General features: G+C 35.0%; 3 protein-coding genes across 6 annotated transcripts; 1 reads left to right on the forward strand and 2 right to left on the reverse strand.

Annotated features, from left to right (window-relative positions):
* Positions 1–386: 386 nt before the first annotated feature.
* Positions 387–4261, reverse strand: LOC113863037 (mediator of RNA polymerase II transcription subunit 27). Of its 4 annotated transcripts, none has more exons than XM_027496414.1 (8): positions 3951–4251; positions 3680–3845; positions 2718–3165; positions 1787–1846; positions 1623–1691; positions 1469–1512; positions 1193–1388; positions 510–1044 (listed from the first exon to the last, which is right to left on the reverse strand). In XM_027496414.1, the coding sequence occupies exons 1-7, from the start codon at positions 4234–4236 to the stop codon at positions 1214–1216; spliced, it is 1248 nt and encodes a 415-aa protein (XP_027352215.1). In that variant the 5' UTR covers positions 4237–4251; the 3' UTR covers positions 510–1044; positions 1193–1213. The 4 variants fall into 4 exon arrangements, with proteins under 4 accessions (XP_027352216.1, XP_027352215.1, XP_027352214.1 ...); XM_027496413.1 differs by having other exon boundaries at positions 842–1031; XM_027496415.1 differs by having other exon boundaries at positions 387–1388; positions 3951–4261.
* A 144-nt stretch (positions 4262–4405) lies between these two features.
* On the forward strand, positions 4406–7214 carry LOC113863390 (protein CHROMOSOME TRANSMISSION FIDELITY 7-like). Its single transcript, XM_027496955.1, has 5 exons — positions 4406–4836; positions 4911–5075; positions 5157–5506; positions 5818–5959; positions 6148–7214. The coding sequence occupies exons 1-4, from the start codon at positions 4480–4482 to the stop codon at positions 5957–5959; spliced, it is 1014 nt and encodes a 337-aa protein (XP_027352756.1). The 5' UTR covers positions 4406–4479; the 3' UTR covers positions 6148–7214.
* Positions 7215–11253: 4039 nt separating this feature from the next.
* On the reverse strand, positions 11254–15239 carry LOC113861957 (receptor protein kinase TMK1-like). The gene is made up of 2 exons (XM_027495083.1): positions 12604–15239; positions 11254–12223 (listed from the first exon to the last, which is right to left on the reverse strand). Exons 1-2 carry the CDS (start codon positions 14957–14959, stop codon positions 11715–11717), a joined length of 2865 nt encoding a protein of 954 aa, XP_027350884.1. The 5' UTR covers positions 14960–15239; the 3' UTR covers positions 11254–11714.
* Positions 15240–21932: the final 6693 nt, after the last annotated feature.

A 21932-nucleotide genomic window follows, 5' to 3' on the forward strand; every position in this document is an offset into this window, starting at 1 on the left:
CAATTATGAGCAAATTTAAACACATTAAGCCTTATTAATTATGTATTTTTAATTAATTGATGAAAAACAATAAATGAAAAGAGAAAAGTGAATAATTTATTCTTTAATTAATTAAAATTTTATAACTAAAGAAGCTTAATATGTACAAATTTTGCTTCAGGCAACATGTATTTTTTTATTAAAAATAATTATATTCAAGTTATGTAGAATTTATTTCTACAAATTTGCACATGATAAATAAACTTTTATTTTAATTAATTTTGATTTAAATTTTTATCAACTTTATTTATTAAAATAAATTAAAAAAAATGTTTCATAAAATTATAATGTCTTATAAAAAGTTACTGACATTTTATGAAAAGTAGACTAAAAATTAAAAAATTATTAAAGCTTATATTAAATATTATTAAAAAAATATAAAAATTACATTAACAGTAATTGAGAATGGGAAGTTAGCAATAGCATTATAAATCCCAATACCCATGAAAACAAATAAAAAAACATGGTAAGCAAAAAGTGAATTGCGCTTAAGAAAGTGCAGCAACTAAAAGTTGTACAAAATCTTGTCAGCAAGGATAGTTTAAGTTAAATATAGACCAGCTATATCTGAAAGTGAAACTTCAAGAAAGTGAATTGAAAACGAGCAAAGACTGCAATTTTAACCAGGCATTGCCTCCATACCAATTTCTATTTAATAACCATCATACCCTTCGCCGACATTCCTATCCCTAACATAACACATCCAAGCAAAACAAAAGTCGATTGATTCAATTGTTTTCCATCCCATTCCTTTTGGGCAAACGAACCAAGAACGAAATTTCAGAAATTACAATCGACTGCCCTTTTCATCGGTCATAATGTTCCCCATCCTGTACTTTTTGGTTTTGTCGCAATGATCAAATGTCAGAGTGAGAACTTCCTCGTATTCAGAAAACCAATCTTTCAATGAACAAGATCTGAATCATCTTAAGAGAATAGGATGCTGTCACTTTAATGATGGTTACACACCAAGCCATGCAATCATCAATTTCCTGAAGATCCAATCTAAGAGAGAAAAAAAAAACATAACAAAATCACTTCACCAATCCCTACGTTCCTAATTATACATGAGGAAAGGGCAATATATATAGAACATCAAAATAGAGATCTCTTTCTCCTGCTAGTTCCAAATTGAATCGGGCACTTGGCTCACCTGAATCACTCGTAGATGCAACTATACTTCTTCTGAGAGGCAGCCAATATGATAAGCTTGAGTAGTATCGGAATTCTGGTCCTTTGAGGATATGCTTAACCAAATTTTCAAAAAAGAAAATTGCCAATAAGGACGGTAAACCGGAGGAAACAGTAAAATTGATTTTTTATCCATAGCAAGTAATCGTGAACATTTACTGCAAGACCAATAAATTGAGATTAGTAACTCAACGAAACAATATGGAAAACTGAGGTTTGAGAAAACAGCAAATTAAACCTGCAAGGCCTTGAAAACAGAGTCTGGTAGCTGCAAATCCAGTGCTATTAAAAAAAATAGGCAGAAAGCTAAGAAAACCTCAAATACATCCAGAATGAACAGCTTCTAACCAAAAGAATTATCATGATTTGCAACAGAAAGATAATAACATTACCAACAGAGAATACAGAGACGTTTCAGCTTGGTTCCCAAGAAAATACTGAAGAGCTGTCGCCGCATACTCCTGCAGTGGAGGACAAAGAAGCTATAATCAGAAAGACTTTGAACAGTAACATAGAGAATCACACAAAATAAGAACTATGCAACAGAGATCATTACCGTAATATGTCTAAACACATGATGAACTGAAAACCCTCTTGCATGTACATGGCTTCCACTCTGTTAAGTAGTACACAGTTAAATACATTGGGCCATACAAATTACGAAACTATAAACTTTGGAATATGTGGATGAACACTTCATGCAAAATTAAAACAAAATAACAAATCAAAGTCTTTCTTTTGTTGTAAAAAAAGAAGTCATATTAGAGAGAAGGGAAAAACATATAGGGGATAAGAAATTCTCCAAAATGAAAGAATAAAAAGCATGTGGAAACACTATCTGACTCTACAAATCAAAAGGAGAAAATCCCTTGAAACAGCCATGCGCAGGGCAAGAAGTAGCAACCACAATCACAAGATTCACAAGACACAACCCTATTCCAACACACAGCTACCAGAGAAAAGGCATCCTTAAAAATACAAACATTCTACTCCAAGCATAAAAGACCAAAAAAGACTGGACGCAGCCAAAAATATCCAATTTCCATGTTTCTACCAAGACCTTTAACAAACTGAGATAAAATTGCTAAAATGATAGGTAAAGTCAATGTCATCCAACCAACACATCAAACAGTTTATTCCAAAAGAAAGGAGTTGTCTTACAATGTAAAATAAATAGGCACCTTGTTTACAAACTCAAGCTGCACATGACATAAATATTTAGAGAAAAAGATGTATAGGGCCTACGAATCTATTTACATTATCCTATTTGAGTATTGGCAAGTGATAGATACTGGTTAGCTATATGGATATTAACAACAAGAAAGCATTTAGATTTTATTGAATATCCTCCTCCAACTCTGGATCAATGAGGATTCAGTGTTAGGAAGAGCAGGAATGAAATACAATGGTATAACAAACAATTCACATCCCGTAATATTATGAATGAGAAAAAGCAATAAATGTCACAATAATATTGGCAGGTATACCTCGTCAGGAGCAAAGAAAGCAACTGCATCAGGATCCATGGAACCAGCTGGATGCAAGGATATAACAGCTCTGAAGACAGATGGGAATAACAATTCTATCACTGCAACCTTCTCTGCCGCAACAGTTCCCACTGATCCTAGCCTTAGTTTATTAGAACCATGATAGTTATGTTCCAGAGAACTCTCATTTGTTGATGAGGTAAGAGTGGAAGCTCTTTTTAACCAGTCCAATCGTTTAAAAGTTAAAATTTTTAGATTTGGCATTTCCTTCTCCAAGGACTTTAGAAGATCTGGTAGTGTCCTAAGAAAACTAATTTCTTCCTTGGGATCTGCTGCAATTTCTTCAGAATCACAACGTTTCTTTGAAGCTGATTCATTAGTTTCAAGTCCATCATCAAGATGGGGAAAAAAACGCCTTTTCTGATCAGTGAAGGCTTTCAGAGCTAACCTGATAACATTCAAAAGCCTAAGTGAGCAGCTAAAGTAGCATGAATTAGCAGCATTGAGAATGGGAAGTCAGCAATAGCATTATAAATCACAATACCCATGAAAACAAATGAAAAAACAGGATGGTAAGCAAAAAGTCAATTGCACTTAAGAAAGTGGAGCAAATTAAAGTAGTACAAAATCTTGTCAGATAATAGTTTAAGTTAAATATAGACCAGCTATATCTGAAGGTGAAACTTAAAGAAAGTGAATTGAAAATGAGCAGCGAACTGCAATTTTTACCAGGCTTAGCCTCGCCTCTAACTGTCAACTAAAAACAAATTAGCATACTCGTCTTAACCAATTTCTATTTTATAACCAGCATTCCCTTCGCAAACATTCCTATCCTAACATATCGCATCCAAGCAGAACAAAAGTCGATTGATTCAATTGTTTTCATCCTATTCCTTTTGGGCAAACGAACCAAGAACAAAATTCGAATGCGCATAAACAGAACCAATTTCTACGAAAAGAACCTAGTCCTGTCAACGGCAGAGGCACCGGCTTGTCCCGCAAGCTGTCGTTTCCAAGCATAAGCAACCACAGCACCATCTGGACAAACTAGAGGCATATGCAACCCCCAAAAATCTTTGCGTGATCGAACCGATTCGCTAAGAACTCCAGACTCTTCCAGTTCCTTACCTAGCGAACCAAAACCACGTGTTTAAGCACAAAACGACACCGCAGAGACTAATACCCTAATCGCGGAACCAAAACGAAGAGGAATGAATGGAATGGGATGCATACCAAGGGATCGAAGGTCTTGAAGGTACTGACGCATGCAAGCATCTTCTTTGAGGAACAACTGGAGAGGCTTGTTGCCTTGGTGAGGCTGTGCGGCGGCGACGAAGAGTGCTTCGAGGAGACGATCGGCGCCGATTCTGATGTCGGCGATGATTCGTTCGGCTTGTCCAAGTTTATCCATTGCTAGAGCCACCTGCTTTGGCGGTGCCTCGGCCGCGGAGCCACCGGAGGAGGGAGGAGGAGTGGAGGTTGATAAAGGTGCCGTCGTGGCTTGCTGCGTTTGTTGCATTTGCGCTGTTTGGCAGCTTCAGATGCCAACTAACAAATTGGATTCCCTCCCAGTTAGTACTTTCGTATCGTACAGTTCCCATTGGGCCTTCTTTCAACAGTAACGGCCCATATAACAAATAAACGGCCCATTGCGCCGTTATAAATACAAGGAGCAAGGATGAACACACAAATAAAAGGAGGGAAAATACTCTCTAATGCTCTAAGGAGAATTCATTAGCAACATTGCAGCGGCAGATTGCAGATGCAGCCAAAGATCAACGCTTTCTTCAAATCCGCTTCTGCTTCCATTCCCACACCTCTTCATGACGACTTGTCCCTCTGGGAGAACAAGCAACACCGTATTGTCAACACCTTCCGTCGGAATCCTAATGCCGTTCCCTCGCATCCCGAACCCGAATCCGAGCCTAACTTGACGGGGAAAACGATCGTCAAGAACAAGAAGAGGAGCTATGCCCAGTTTCACCTGGAATTCGGTCAAAGCGATTTCCTCTTACGCGCTTGTTCTACTTGCGGAGTCAAGTTTACCCCCGGCGATGCAGAAGACGAGAAATCCCACAATGAATTTCACAAAAGTTTCACGCAGGGGATCCAATTCAGAGTAACGTCTTGCTTTCACTCTCTGTTGTTACCATTCTTTATTTCCAATTATAACTGCTCGCCATTGTTCTGCAGGGTTGGGTCAACGAAAGGGTTATCTCTGTGCCCAGCGTTAAAGGAGGTCGAATTATACTGGTCTCTGAGAATGACCCATTTTGTCACAGAAACAAGGTTCAAGACGTTGTCCAAATGATGGAAATTGAGCTAGGAAGTGAATGGATTATTCATGACCTTTGTAAGGTTGTTAACGGTTCCCTTCTCTTCATGAAAATGTTTGGTTATTCTGTATTGCTTTTTGACATTATTATATTATGTGTGCAGGCTTATCTATTTGTTTCTGTCCAGAGGATTGTTGGGTGCGTGGTTGCAGAACCAATCGAAGAAGCGTTCAAAGTTGTGTCTTGCTCCATTGCTGGGCGTTCTGAAGGTGTGAGGAAAAGGGAAAAGAAGTCATGTTCAGCCACTCTTCAGTTTGGGAATATTGTTTTCCAAAGGGAAGTTGAGAAAAAAACTCTTTCCCTGAGTGATTCTGAGGGGAAGGAACGATCACTTGGCGGGGCAATCCTCTGCGATAGACAACCAATAGCCGCTGCTTGTGGCATTAGAGCCATTTGGGTTACTCCCTGTAACAGAAGAAAATGCATTGCAAGCCAATTGTTAGATGCCGTGAGGTAAAGTGAATTTGGATTTGAACTCGATGCTTAGATTAAGCCATTAAGATTAGGTAGTGGTGGGGGCGGTGGGATGGTTTGCATATTTCGGTTATAGGTCAAAAGAATGATGCACAGATTCAACAGAAAGAGCCAATAGTAACAGATAAATTTAACTGGGACATAGCTAATGGAAGATGGCACTAAGTAGTGTCACATCACTGAATCTTTGAAAACTAGTTGCATTGAATGAGTGCTTTTAATTGGTTATTCTTCAACCAGGTTCTAGCTTAGTTATTTGTGTTCTTTTGTCTCTGTTAAATTCGTGGCAGGAAAAGTTTTTGCATGGGTCGGGTGCTTGAACGTGCTCAGCTAGCATTCTCCCAGCCAACCTCAGCTGGGAAGGCATTAGCATCTAATTACACTGGCACTGGATCATTCTTGGTGTATAAAGCCAACAAAAAAGGGGCATAGGTACAGGAAAATGAATGCATCAAACCACATTTTGATTATTGATTACGTCTGTTGTCTTCAATTAACACAAGCTTAAACTGTTATTCTTGTAAAGTACTACTTTTTTTACTGAGGTTTGCTGTTTTCTCAATTTATTGTTTTCCATATTATTTTGTTGAGTTACTAATCTCAATTTATTGGTGGTGCAGTAAATGTTCGCGATTACTTGCTATGGATAAAAAATCAACGTTACTGTTTTCTACGGTCCACCATCTTTTTCGGAAATTTGGTTAAGCATATCCTCAAAGGACCAGAATTCCGATACTACTCAAGCTTATCATATTGGCTGCCTCTCTGAAGAAGTATAGTTGCATCTACGAGTGATTCAGGTGAGCCAAATGCCCGATTCAATTTGGAACTAGCAGGAGAAAGATTTTCTATTTTGATGTTTTATATATTTTCCCTTTCCTCATGTATAGTTAGGAACGTAGGGATTGGTGAAGTGATTTTGGTATGTATTTTTTTATCTCTTAGATTGGATCTTTAGGAAATTGATGATTGCATGGCTTGTTGTGTAAGCATCATTAAAGTGACAGCATCTATTCTCTTAAGATGATTCAGATCTTGTTCATTGAAAGATTGGTTTTCTGAATACGAGGAAGTTCTCACTCTTTACATTTGATCATTGCAACAAAACCAAAAAGTACAGGATGGGGAACATTATGACCTTTGTCTTTGCTAGATGATAAGGGCAGTCGATTGTAATTTCTGAAATTTCTGTCAGCATGTGAATAAATTATGTCTCAGTTTGTAATATTTCTTTTTCTAAAGTGATGCTGGCTACAAATCTACCTTCTTCGTATGTACTGGTTCTCCATCCAAATGCAGTAGAAAATGGTTCAAGGGGTCAACTGAGAATCTGAGGTTGAGTCACTTGTACAGTTACAAGGTGTGATGGTTGCAAATGCTGTGCTGGTGTTGAAAGTTGCCGTCGTGGTTTTACAAATGTATGTGTGTACTGATGGAGGATGATGTAGCTATAGCAACACTTTCTTGACTGTACAACAAGGCTAAACAATTCAAAGGTGTTGATTACTTGTTTCGTGTTGCATGAGTTAAATCGGTTGTAATTACTCATTAGTGAACTTCTTTTGAAGTGAAAACAAGAGTCTATGCAGTACCGCTGTACTTTCTAGTGTTGTTGCTTATGCATTAAAAGATTATTTATTGTCTGTGTAACTTGCACAATTCACAATTCAAATAACCTCTTTATGTCCAGAAATTGTTGATTAAAAATGGTTTTAGGTTATTGTCTTGCACACGTGTTTGACCGTTAGCTGTTCAGTTAACATACGAAGCAATGTTTGACGATAATGGAGTGAGATAATAAAATTAGTTATAGTATGTGTAGGACCCGGATCCAGTGCATTTTCCGCCGGACTGCATCGTGCATTTAGACAATAATTTACATTTTCGCTTAAGACAAAATACATGGGCTTAAGCGAAAATGCAAAAACACGTAAAAAAAAATTGGCGGGAACTATACGGACTCCAGATCCGCATGTGTATGCTTAAATTTGATTATATAGAAGAATATTTATCTCCTTTTTTTTTAAGTGAAGTTTTTCCAGAAAGTTAAGTGATTTTTTGAAAGGAAAAAAAAAAACCAAGTTGAGTCAAACAAATATGGAGACTTTATTTGATTAGGCACGGATGAATGGTCTTTGGTAAAATATGTGAACACTATTTGTAGAAGGGTAGACTTGATTTTGTAAATAAAGGAAAGTTAGTATGATTATTGAATTATTTATCGACGTTAGAAAGTGTTAACTTTTGTACTTGATAAATATTTAACTTACAAATATGTTGCTAAATTGAAGGCCGAAACAAGACATTGTCACTGTTTCAGTCTCTTCGTGGCACCGTGTATTAAGTTCACTCTTTGATGCTCGGCAATGAATAGAAATTTTCTAACAGCCATAAAATCGAGAAAAACAAGTAAGGAAACAGATTTGATCAAGATCTAGGAAAGTATTTGCAAGACCAACCTAAAATCCTAACCTCATCTTTTTTGTTTAAGATGAGTAACAAAGTTACCTTTATTTTTTTCAACAAATATTGCCCATTTTGAAATGATTGAAAATGATTGAAGTTCTAATAATCAATGTAGACTTCGTTTTTGTACATTTATGTATCTTACTTATTAATTGGAGGTTAGATTATGAAAAAGGAGAAAAACTAATCAAGTATGGTCTTAAGAGAGAAAAACCGAAGTACAAAAACTAGGGTTTATACACAGAGGGAGAAATCTTAATCAACATACTATGGTCCGATTGAGTTTGGATTTTAATTTAGGTTCAATTCTTCAGTGGAGCTATTTGATAAAAAAAAATAAAAAATTCAGCGGTGGAAAGCGTAAATTATATTGCTCTTGGAATAAGATATTCAACTTGAACTAAGCTTTTATTTGTGTCTCTTCTATACCTTTTTTATTCTCTGCTATAAGTTTATTGGTTTGGCGACGTTGATAGTTTTTACATACTAAATTGATTGTAGTGGAGCTTAACCTGTTGGTATTGAAGACGTTTGATTTCTTAATTTTACAGAATTTTCCCTGTTGAAAATCTTAATATCTTTTGTTTTAACCGTGTTATCTATTTTTTGACATATATTTATTTAGTTGTTCCTATAAATTCTTGAAAGTAGGAAGTTGAGTCTTTGTCAATAATCATGTACTTTAACTAGTAAATTTCTTGTAACAACAAATTAATTTTGAATAAGTAAATTTAAAATAAAAATTATATACAAAAGCTAAATATAATCACCATTGAATTATGATAAAGTAAAGTGTCTTAAAAACGTAATAAAAATTATATTCATCTTCACTAAATGAGAATTTTATATTATTGAATAAGAATACGTTAAAAAATAAAAAATATAGATAGAAGATAAAATTATAGAAATATTTAAAAAAAAAATTGTTCATCTAAAACACAGACTCTCTCTGCTGAATACAATCATGTTTGAATAGAGTAGGATCACAGGTTAAGGTAGAATAATTCTTGTAATATTAGTGGTAAATATTTTTTTATGTGATAGATATTATCATGATATTTATAATTTCATATCAAAATTTTAAATTGATAAAAAATATTAAAATATTAAATACATTGAGAAAAAATTGTAAATAATAAATATTTAAATTTATAATATAAAAACAATTTACAACTATTATATATTTTGGTTCAAAGTAAGGTAAGCACTTTGGGGATATTTTCACCAAATAAAATAATATCCATATCCACGTTAACTTTCCGACAATTGACTTGTATTCATAAATTTGCTGTAGAGTCAAATGTGAAAAATGCTTACCACCAATTCTTGTGAAACAGCTGGGGACAATCAAAGAACCGAAAACAATAACTTGATTGGGACTCTCCATCAATAAATCCTTAATAACATAGGCGGAACTGGCAGCTGGAGAAAATAAGGTTGATTGAACATGCATAACATGAAAATAGTTTCAAAATTTAATTAGGAACAATCAAATAAATATATCAAAGATCATATAACAAAAATTACTACAAAATTGAGAGTGCCATGCCATAACTATGTCACATTTTCTTGGGCCGCTGAATCTTGTACAGTAAAAAATAATTAATAATTGGAGTGACATGGGCAATAGGAATTTGTGACGATGGGGAAGGGCCAGCTGTGGGCCACGTGTGTGGCAAAAGGTGGGTCATTGAAGTAATTGCCAACAATTGGTGATGTACGAATTCAGTTGGAAATTGGCATTTGGCTGATTCATAGGTGACTGCTTTTCCAATTGAAAACCAACAACCTATGTACCCATACCACATCCCCACACCTGTTCCTGTTTTTGTGCGTCGCAGATAATAATTTGACATCACTTCTCTTATGCCATGTGAGATTACTCAGTAATCCACATCACATAGCAACATCCTTTGCTGGCTGCTCTTGTTTCTGTTCTTTGCTAGGACATCAAGAACAAAAAAGAAAGAGGGTCCACTAATCACTAATTGGATAATGTGTGAAATCATGTGTGCAACGTAATCGATCATGCTCAAAGAGGATTCCTTTACGTTACCCAACAAGAATTTTAACTTTCTAAGGTAAATTTCAAGTCTCAAATATTAAAAAGTATTGGACAGAACTTCAGTTCATTCACTAGATTGGAATTAATTGAAGAGTAGTGCTTATTAGGACGATAGATTTGTACATATTTTTTCATGCAAGGACACGGGCACATGGCATCTTGTCTTTCAACTCGTTCAAAAGTTGCTACAAAGCAGGATCGAAAATTTGATGTTACAAAAAAGAAAAAAGAAATTTGTGTGGAAGATAATTGCAAAGTAGATTTCTCCACATCTACGGCAAGTACAGCAAAATAATTGCCAATATTAGGGGCTGCCTTCAAAACCAATTACAATGTATTTTCACTCCAAAATTTGGGTATAAACCATGGGAGGAAGACACGGCATCAAGGTGGGGATTAACCAAGAGAGAGGCGAGAGGGTTTGACTCAACGGGTTACACATAAATTAGATGCATATGTAACAGTTTGGAGAAGCAAAGCTTACTTATATTGGTTCACGGCACGTGCCTCTTTTGGAAGTTCCAAGCATTTCTGATTGGGTTTTGTCAAGAGTCAAATCCTTATCTCTTCTTTTATCATTCATCATAATCTTTTTCACAATATATACAAGAAGCTGTAGTCCCAATCGCTAAACCTTGGAGATGAGTCATTATCAAAATCTTGAAAAATAGAAGAGTGCACTATTAGCCCAAACGCAACATCTGATATAAAACGTGGTAGAGAATCACCTCCTCTTCTAAGAATTGCAACTTGCAAGATCACTGATTATTTGTAAATAGGTTATTGGTACAAAGAAACAAATCAAAAACCAGAGGACGCAAGAATCCGCCATTCAAGTTTATTGAACTAAAAGTAGCAGGAAATAGAACAAACAAAAAATGGCATGAGCATAGAAAATGCGTCACTTTCAACATCTTCCGCAACAACTAGGAGTGGTCTCTTTTTCCAATTATCACTAAAATATAGAAAAGTAAATAATGATAATATTCAGATTGCAAATCAAAATGGACACACTGAATAGCTTATCCATCGTTACCGCCAGCTCCAATATTTTCTACAGTGAATTCACATCTGAAATTTAATGGTCATGGGTGAGGGTAAAGAGATTGAGATTGTCCCATAACATCACCTACTTGACCACAGAACCTTCCATTATTATCTTCCATTGTAAGTCCACTCAGCAAAGGCTGATTTTGCAAATTTTAAATTTTAGATATCAGCAGTTAAAAAGGTTACAAGTATTATCTGCCCTACATCATTCATAAATTTATTAATATATCAATGGATTTGGCTTATGTTGCCTCAATACACCACAGGTGAAAGGGTGGATATTAAATGTCTCCCCAAAACATGTGAGAAAAGATCATTGAAACGTGAATGGATGAAGGTAAAAAACAAGCATTCTCGAGGATGATAATCGATCGGGGCTCAATATCTACAGCCATTAACACTTCAATGTCACAGTTGAAAATACAAAGCATACAAATGAGATTTCAAGCACATATGAAATCTCTTACTCAAAACACTATTATACCACTGCTACTAAACACTTTCCCAAGACATTTTGGGACAGCAGAAAGAAAAGAGCATGCTATCTACACCTATTGAAAATCGAAAGGAAAAAGGTACATTCTACAAAGCAACAAACCATTTGTTTCACCGGCCATCCGCTGAAGTAAAAGAATCCGCAAATCCAGTAGGCCTTGCAGGGATACTACTCTTACTGTCATCTAAGTCCATATAACTGATGTCCTTTCCTTCTGCCTCTTGCCAACCCTTCACCATCTGGTTAAGGGGAAGGCTATAATCAATGCCAGAATACTCCTCAGGGTCATCATCAAAGGGTTTCCATTTTTCAACGAGTGGTGCCAGCACATTCACGGCGTGACCCATATCTGGTCGTTGGTTTGGTTCTCTGGCAGTGCAGTGTCCAGCTAGCTCGGCAATGATGGATATGCTCTCAAATGTTTCTTCCTTTACATCAAGTACTGGATCAATAGCAGCCATTAGTTTCTTCTTATCTGATTTTATATGCCAGAACCATGCTGCCAAATATTGGCTTTCCTCAGGTCTATCCTCATCAAGTGCCATCAATCCAGTCAACAGTTCCATTAGCACAACCCCAAAACTGAAAACATCTGCTTTGGTAGTGATTTTTCCCGTCACTGAAATATATTTTAACAACAAACCAAGGATTAGTATAACAATAAAAGAATACCAAATAAATTACAATAACTAAAGCTGAAATAAGTGTTACAAGACATATAATGCAGAATAAAATTTTTTACTAGAATCAGTTACTCTTCTAACAGGCTGTCATCCTTAAAACCAATGCCATAAAATAAATCACTAGAACGTAAAAGAAGAGGTCAATGGCAACTAATTCTGCTAGAGAGCTCCACCAGGAAACCTACACCATACTTGTAGAATCCATATACTTATCTTTCAGTGGGTATAAAGTAAATAATAAAACTTTATAAAAAAATTATAAAATAGAGAATGTTCAAGTAAGAGTGTAAGTTTAAGAACTACTAAAAATAATCACCTGCATATTCTGGCGCCAGATATCCAAAAGTCCCAGCAAGCCGAGTCACTACAGATTTTTCACCTTCAGGAGCAAGTTTTACCAGTCCAAAGTCAGAGACTTTTGCTCTGAAATCATCAGCAAGCAGGATATTTGACGACTTAAGATCTCTGTGAATGAAGCTTTGGTGGGCCAGAGTATGAAGATACTCCATTCCCCTAGCTACATCCAAGGCAATATTTAGCCTCCTCTTCCAAGAGAGGGGCTCCAGTTCAAGGCTCTTCCAATGGAAAAGATGCTTACTAAGAGCCCCTTGTGGCATATACTCATACACTAGAATTCTTTCACTGCCTTCTATAGAATAACCCAAAAGAGACACCAGATGCCGATGTCGGACTTTTGATAGAACTGCAATTTCAGCCTGGAATTCATCCAAAGCTTTGCTACTAATCACTCCCGCTTCCATTCTTTTCACTGCAATCTTAGTCCCGTCATCCAACTCTCCCTTGTAAACAACACCAAATCCACCGCGGCCAAGCTCATTCTCAGGAGCGAAATTCTTGGTCACGTTTCTCAGAACTTGAACCGATATCTTAAGATTTCCAGCCTCAATGACATGAGAATCCCCAATTCCACTGCTGTTTCTACTCCCAGACCCACTCCCAGTTATGGTGGAAATGCTTCCATTGGTATTATTAGCAACAACAATCTTTACAGTATTGTCCGCATCAGACGGATCTCTAGGGTGAACTACCAGTGAGGTTGGAGCCTGGAAACCACCCTTTCTGCTCCTGACACAATAAGCATAGAGTGGAATGAGCAGAAAAGCCGCAGCCGCCACACCCACAATAGGGGCTACAATCGAAACCAACCCTTTCCTTTTCGATTTTTTGGTTTCACCAGAATCACTTGAAGTTGAATTAGAGTGAGCTGTTCCAGGTCCACCATTCCCAGATCCAGTTGAAGGGTTGTTGCCCCCTGAGGAAGGAACTTCAGAGCCACCATTGAACAGAGGATTCCCCGCAACAACAGGTTTCAAGCCATTCTTAAACTCTGGCAAAGGAGGAGATATGTTATTGCCGCTCAGATCCAACAATTTCAGAGACGCTAAAGTAGTCCAATTACTAGGTACCACACCACCCAGATTGTTACCCCCCAACCTGATTTCAACAAGAGAAGCCAAGTTTGCAACAGAAGGACTCAAAGTTCCACTAAGATTAAAGCTTGGCAAATTAATCATAGCCACCTTCCCATTGGCATTGCACTTTATCCCTAACCAATTTCCCCCACAAGGATCATTCCCTTTCCACGAATCAACAAGATTCGAAGGATAACTCAACCCACCAAGAAACCCCAACAACGCCATCACTTCAAAAGCGCAAGGAACCCCCGATTTGTTCTGACAAAAATCATTGTAATCGTAAGAAACTTTGGAAGCTTTGAAATTAGGGATTGGACCCATCAACATGTTATTGTTCAAATCCAGATTATCCAATTCCATGTTCCCCAACGCATCAGGGATTAACCCAACGAGACGGTTCCTATTAAGGTCGAGATCCTTCAGAGAACTCAAATCCCCAATGTTACCGGGAATCGATCCGGTGAAGGCATTCCCATGAAGCCACAAACTAGTGAGCGAAACCATGGTCGCCACGACATCAATCTTCCCAGTAAGACCCTCACCCTGTTGGTTATTCAACCACAGAACCTGCAACGCCGAACCATTTAGACTGGCCGGAATCTGACCACTCAAATTGTTGTTGGAAAGCTTCAAAAACGACAACGAGTTCATCTTGGCGAGAAAATCGGGTAACGGACCAACCAAATTGCAGGACATACAAGAGAGATTGGTCAACTGAGTGGAGCCCTGCAACGAAGAAGGGAAGTTCCAGCCACCAGCGCTGGCGTTAAGGTTGTTGTGATCCAAAGCGAGAACTTCCAGACTCTGAAGTCCGTCGAAGAAATCGGAGGGAATGGAATTGAAGTTGTTGTTGTCGAGAAATGCGTATTGGAGTTTGGAGAGGCCGGAGAGGGAGGGTAATGGGCCGGAGAGCCTGTTGTTCTGGAGGCCCAAGTTGGAGAGCATGGTGAGTTGGTTCAGGTTGGGCGGAAGAGGGCCACTAAGGTTGAGGTCCTTGGCTTGAATCTGCTGGACTCTGCCGTTGCCGTCGCAGTAAATGTATTTCCAACCCGGGCTACCACATGGGTCTCCACCGGTATCGGGCCATGGAAGCAGTTCTGGGTTGTCCAGGCCCTTTCTGAACTGCTGGAGTATTTTGACGTCGTTTGGGTCGGTGGCGGCGAGGGAGAGTGGAGGTGCTGCTAGGTATATGAGAACGAGGAGAGTGCAAAGGAGCGTCGGAGAAGGGTCGTCCATGGATGCGTGTGCTTCACTCACGTCATCGGAGCGAGTGAAGATGATGTCCGAATCTGAGGAGAAAAGAAGAAAGGGCAATTATGTGGACTTATGGAAGGGCTTTCGGTTGGGTGTGGCTTTTGAGAATTTCGCAATTACGCTGTGATATCTCTCACTGTAAGCTTCGTCTTCGCTCCTCCACATTCTTCTTCCAACCTCCGCATATTAATCCTCCCACGTTGTAAGCATAGATAATCATTTTTTAATTCAAAATATCATTATTTTATAGCCTATAATTTATAATCTTGTTAGTAAATAATATTTCTATAAATATTTCTGTAAGTATATTAATACTCCTCAAAAAATAAGATAAAATAAAAATATTTTGTTCATTTAAATTATATCAAAATTAAACCTTATGAGCAGTTGAATTAAGAGAATTTTGTACTCATTAGAATTTAAATGCAGATATTTTATTAATAGATTGACTAACGCCGCCCTACACCATTCACTAGCCATTTGAGTTTATTCAATAATTTATTTATTTGTACAGTTTTCTGTTTTTTATTTTTATTCACTTTTTATTTAAAAATATATTAATCGTTATTTTTTTAAGTTGTACCCTTATATAAAAAGAGTAACAATAACGTGAAATGTTTAAAAAAATCGGTACATAAATAAATTTAACATTTAACATTAAAATAATAAATGAAAGAAATAAATGAAATATTAAATAATTATAAATACTGCTTAAGATAAAATCTTAAATGGATACACAATGCGTCTCATTTTTCACACGATTTTTTTCAACTTGAATTGAAAAATGTATATTTATCATTCCCCATTGTATTTGTCAATAATATATCTGTTTAGATTAAGTGAGCGATAGTTTTTAAAAAACCAATCTTGACTAGATATATTTAATTACATGTTTAATATAGCATATTTTAAAAAGTAAATAATTATTTTTATTGAGGAAAAATTTAAAAATACATGAAGATAAACTAAACACGGGCTAAACAGAGAAAAATAAGAAAAAAATCCAGTATTAACTTTACCGTGAGTTACGCTCGTTTACTTTAGTGGACCAACAATATCTCGTTTCTTTTTTTATCTTGCTCTTTTTAATATTAATGAGTGGTTTCTTCTTCTTCTTCTTTTTTAAATTTTAAATAGGATTACTTTTGCCGCTCCACACTAGTGGTTCTTTTACTAAATTTTTTGAGAAAAAAAAAATAGTTGTTATAAATTTTAAGATGTAAGCACACTACATATTCAAAGACTATACTGTATTTAATTTTTTCACTTTATACAGAATACGACTAAAAACTTTTAAATTAATGTTACTCAATTTAATAACATAGAAACCAAATAAACTTCAATTCTACTGAGTGGATGATGAATCCAGTATCATGTTCATAATCTTAGTATAGAATAAACAGATACTGTGTTGATAATCTTCAAAAGGAATATTTATGTAAAAAGGCAAAAATATTCGTTACATTTCATATAATAAAATCTTTGACCTGCAAGAAAGAAAAAGTTAGATGAATATTGCAGAGTATCCTTATACTGGATTTGATTATTGGAAGGATCTCCTTAATCAATGGATAAGGACTTAGATGGGTATCAAATTCTCCTAAAAGTTTCTTTTTCTTTTTTTATTTCACAAGTTCAGGTTCCTCTGTGTGTACAGTATCTAAACACGCGAAAAGGAATATTAATTAACTTTTAGGTATATTTTTCATGACTCTTGATAAAAAGGAACATAAATACGCATTTTTTTAGCACAAAATACTGTGGACCCACACAAATATACGTATTTTTAATCTCTTGTTATATTTATTCAGTAATTAGAGAGAATCTAAACTCAAAATTATGTAGAGATGTACCATATTACAAATGCTATTTTTCATATTGTCTAAAAGATTGCAATCCAGCTGTATTTCCTTTTTAGTTTGTTTGGTCAAAACGGAAGAATGCGATCATTTGAATTGTTTTTTTTGTTTTATGTGAATTACAAACAGCAGCAGCAACAGGGACCATTTATAGGATGCAGTAACAGATGATAATAAAAGTTTTGTAATTGTTGCAGAGGAGATGGAAATGACTAAGAGCTAGATTGCAAGGATCTCTACTCTGCGGTGCTCTTCCTCAATTAAACCCACTTTGTGTTTATAAAGGAAATTAGTTAAAGGAAGTGGACAAAGGTCATAATCAGCTTCTTTCCTTTGGCAATTTAGTGTTATTATTGTTAATTAAATTAAAGAAGCTCCTCTATCAGTGAAGGACGTGGCTTCGCCACCTGTCCACCTCCAATTCCGTGCATGCATCAAATTGAATTGTCAATTTCATTATGTTATCTCAACAAACTATTTTACGACCTGTGCTGATCCTCTCTTTCATTTATTTAGTTTTCCATCACTGTAAGAGCGACTCACACTTGACACGTATGTAGGCATGAAATTTGTTTAAGATATGTAAATATTAATTACGAAATTTTAAGACATGAGCTTAAAGTCAAACAACTATGAAATTTTCAGTATTTGTAAATACTGAAGATATGTAAATATTAATTACGAAATATTTGAATAATATGCAGAGAGGCTTAACTAATTGCATCTAATGATCAACCTCTTCAAAAGCCTTAAGTAGTTGAGTACTTGAGTTTGTATATTAATGTTATGCATCATTGCATTGGACATGTTTAACCAATCATTAGTGTTCCACAAACATACCAACAGTGGTGGGGTCAATCTATCCATCACCTTTAATTTGTTAATAATTTTGAGTACATTTGTTGCAAATTTATTTCCGAAAGTGGGGTAAGGCACACTGCTTGATCAATAATGATTCCAAGGAATGGAGAGTAAGTCCCTGCCGGTGCAAAGTTCGCTTTGTAGTGAACCGCACAGCACAGACAGGACCATATACAGTGCCACGCTTTTGTTTGTAGTTTCTGGCCAGTGAATGGGATAACTTTATTGGGACAAAAAGGTCAAAAGTTGGAGGCCCATCTCTCCTTTCATTATGCCATTTACTCTCATATTCATTTTCTATTTTCCTTTCCATTTTCGTTCACATACATTCGCCCTTCAACCTTGCAGTATTTCATTTCATACATTCGTGAAGATAACAGTCTCCTGAATTAGTAATAAATTAAAAATTATATAAATAAACAGATTTTAAATTTAAATAATCTAACGCATTTTAAATATAACTTGTTATTACTGCAAATTAATAGAACCACTATACACTCATATTTAAAATCATAATATGGTATAAAAATTTAGATAAAAGAGGGTTAACCATTAAAAAAAAAAAAGGCACAGGCAAGTCAAAATTCAATTGATCATAAAATTAGTATTTTAAAATATTTTTGAGCCACTGTTTTTAGTCCTTTGTCTAATATAAATGATTATATAAAGGATTACATGGTGTACGATTTAATTGACGATTAAAAATTGTAGGATAGTAATATGATCAATACTAACACGTGCAATTTTGTTGGGGCATGCCAATAGTATTCCCCAACTAATAATCAGATAATTTTTTTGAAGTAGTACTTTGACAACTTTTTTTAATTCATATATTACTCATTCACATTATATTTTATATATTTTTCTTTTTTTCTTTCTCTCTTTCCTCCATTTATTTCATATCCAGTAAGATGGTGTAAAATCATACTTTCCTTTATTTAAACAAGAAGGGGTGAGAGGCTGGCGGCAGGCGTTCTGACGTGTGGATTATTGAATGTTCTCCATATTCAATTTTTTCCTTTTTAAGATATATTATTCAATTAAAATTAAATTTTCATTATGGGTAATTAAAATTGACTCCGATTCACCAATATCTCGTCATGATCTGGTTTGAAAATACGTTAAACCAAAAAATTAATGTAGCATTACGCGTCCAGCTACTAAACTGATATCGACCACCGTAGGGTCCATAATATTCAACCTTCATAACAAAAGTACTCGATTTCATTCATGAAAACCACAACACGCGTCTTCATAAATAATTGTTTTAGCTTGTAACAGTATAATACACATGCCTAAATTATCTTGTGTTGAAATTAAACTTTATTAGACGAATGTGGATTATCACAGTTGGTCATAAATATTCTTATGCTATTATTTCTTTACATTAATCTTTTATAACTCAAGTTACAAATTGTTGTAATTTAAACTTGCGATTTTGAATCCGGGTATACATAAAATATTAAAAAAAATAAATGTTTTTGCCCCACTAACATGCATATATATACATTTCATAGCTGGACAGAGAAAAAGAACAAAACAACATGGAATATACGTTAATCTAGTACTAGGCTAAAACGATGGAATAGTAAAGGAAGAGTGAGGGAGGGAATAACATGTTGGTGTGTGCACTTATCACAGTTCTCAGTGCAGCAATTATACATATTAAAGAGATATAGATGTCTGGTATGTTGGTAGTTATTATTGGTGTTGCATGGCCAATGAATGGGCCATGGCAGTGGCAGTGGAATCAGATGTATACCCTCTATTGCACGTCAATCAGAAGTAAAGCTCCGCTGTCAATATGTTGCAAACGAAAACTTAGATATATGCCTCTCAGGTTATCTATAATTTCCATGCAAATAGAACATTTTCTTTAGCCCATTTCCTTATCCTCATCTCAACTTCAAACCCAAGTTAATGAAAGGTCACTTTCTGTATGCTATTACACATAAACACGTGTAGACATGCATAAACAACATTTATACCCACGGATAAAAAATATATAATTATAGTTTTTTTCATTGTGTTATCCATCGTTTTTATAAATTTTAATTTATTTTTCTCTGTTTCTATTTCGTTTTTCTAAAATGGTAGTTAAATAATCACTTTTCAACAAAAAAAATAAGTCATCCCAGTATGGATTCTCGCCTCGTCGGTACGAACACGAAAGTGGGAAGCGAGATATTTTGGATTATCAATCAGACCTCCGAGTTTGGATAGTCAAATGATATTTTGTATTAACCTTTTTCCGTACAAGTGTGAGTTGAGTTGAAATTGTACGATAAAGAATATACTATTATCATTGATGTGTATGCAATTGAAATATTTTTAAAAAAATGATATAATGATTGAAAAATCTAATTTGATACGGTTAATAATATAAAAATGAGTGAACATGATGTTACTTTGTCCTCTTTATAAATATTAATTTTTGTGAATATAATAATTAAATAATATGACATTGATATATTAATTTTACATACTAAAATTTAAATAAATCAGACCTTACTTGTAAATTTATAATTAAAATCTATTTATATTTAAAAAATAATGTCTTAAAATAAAATAATTTTTAAATTTAAGGATTAATAAAAGTTCATATTTATAAATAATTATTAAATGAAATAACTTTGATAATAATTACTCATGTTAGTCTTGTAAAGATATATTTCTTGCTTTAAATGATTTTATTTTTGCTCGTATTTATTTAATTTTATTTTTATTGTATTTTTGTTTCATTACTGTACTTCAAAAACATAAAACTAGGGACATATCCGATGAAAGAGAGGAGTGCTCTCAAATTTTAGGTAGTTATCATGTTACTGCATGATTTGTTTATTTTTTCCTTCTAATACAGGATTCGTTAGGATAGTTGAAACTTGAATCCCAACAGGGTTGCAATGAGAAACCTCAGTTTCTTTTTCCTCACTGTTTCCTTTATTAACCTCTCAAGAAGAGTCTTCCCTTGTAAAGAAGGTAATTTCTGCCTCGTTGTTTATACAATGAAACTTGAATAAATTTTACCTCATAATAAAAATTATGTTGAAAATACTGTATTATTTACATTTATCGTTTAACTTTAAGGACCTGTTACTTGTAAAAGAAAAGGTGCATTTTTAATTAAAAAGTACTTCAGAAATTATAATTATTGTGTAAATTAATAATAAATTGTGTTTTAAAAAAATTAAAACTTTTACACAAGTTAAAAAATAATAATTTTCTGGTTCAGAAAAAAAAGCCCTAAAAAAGACCACAGTACTAACTTCATAGCCTGGGCCCAATGGTATAGTTGGAGTGTGATAGTTTGGTCGGATTCACTAAACTCAAATGCTAAAGCTTCCTTTGTAGTTTAGATTTGGACCTCCACAAAAAAATAAAAATAAAAAGAGGCCCATGAAGTTCACAAATGCATGCTCTGTGCCCAGGAGTTAATTCCATACTAGACCAAACAAAAAACTCTTCTTTTGTTGATGTTGACAAAAAATAAAATAAAATCGTATTTTGATGACACAAAAAAAAAAAAAAAACACTCCTCTTTTTTCAACTTTTATTTTTCTGAAAAAAACCGCTTTTGACTTAGTTAGCTATATTTTTTTTTCTATTTATTTCGTGTGGAATAGACTCTCGGTATCAAGGGAAAGATTATTGCCACTTTTTTTATTATTTATTTGTTGCGAATTTTCATTCACTTAATCTAGATTGTTTTTGCATGGCATGTTTTATGTTTAATTGGGATTTTGTTATCAAATGAACTTCGTTATGGTGCATCAATAGTTTGGCCATGCATGAAATTTAAGAGTCGACATCTTGGTGCAAGGTTGATGGTGATGTTCACAAATCACGACGGAGCTGTTCATGCGTATCTTTGGGATTGTGATGCAGCAGGGCAAAAGTAATACGCCTATGAGAAATGTATGGAATGATGTTTCTAATTCTTCTTTGTTCCTCCTCTTCTCGCAAATAACATGACATTTTCAAATTTTTTAAGCTTATAGGTTCTCAGCAACACCATCAAGCAAAAAAGAAGAAGGCAGGGAAGTGGAATGGTTTGATATTATCCCAAATGGCCCAAAAAACTTGCTTAGACGATAAGTATTATAATGGGCCGTGAGAAGAGCAACCCAAAATCAGTATTCAATTCAAAGTCGTACTTCATGGCATCGAATTGAAACAAGGATTTAGGAAAAGAAAAGGAAAGAGGTATGTAACATGATCCGCGTGTCGCGTGACTG

The sequence above is a fragment of the Abrus precatorius genome, unplaced genomic scaffold (assembly GCF_003935025.1).
Source record: "Abrus precatorius isolate BTA unplaced genomic scaffold, Abrus_2018 Scaffold3, whole genome shotgun sequence".
Classification (NCBI taxonomy): domain Eukaryota; kingdom Viridiplantae; phylum Streptophyta; class Magnoliopsida; order Fabales; family Fabaceae; genus Abrus; species Abrus precatorius.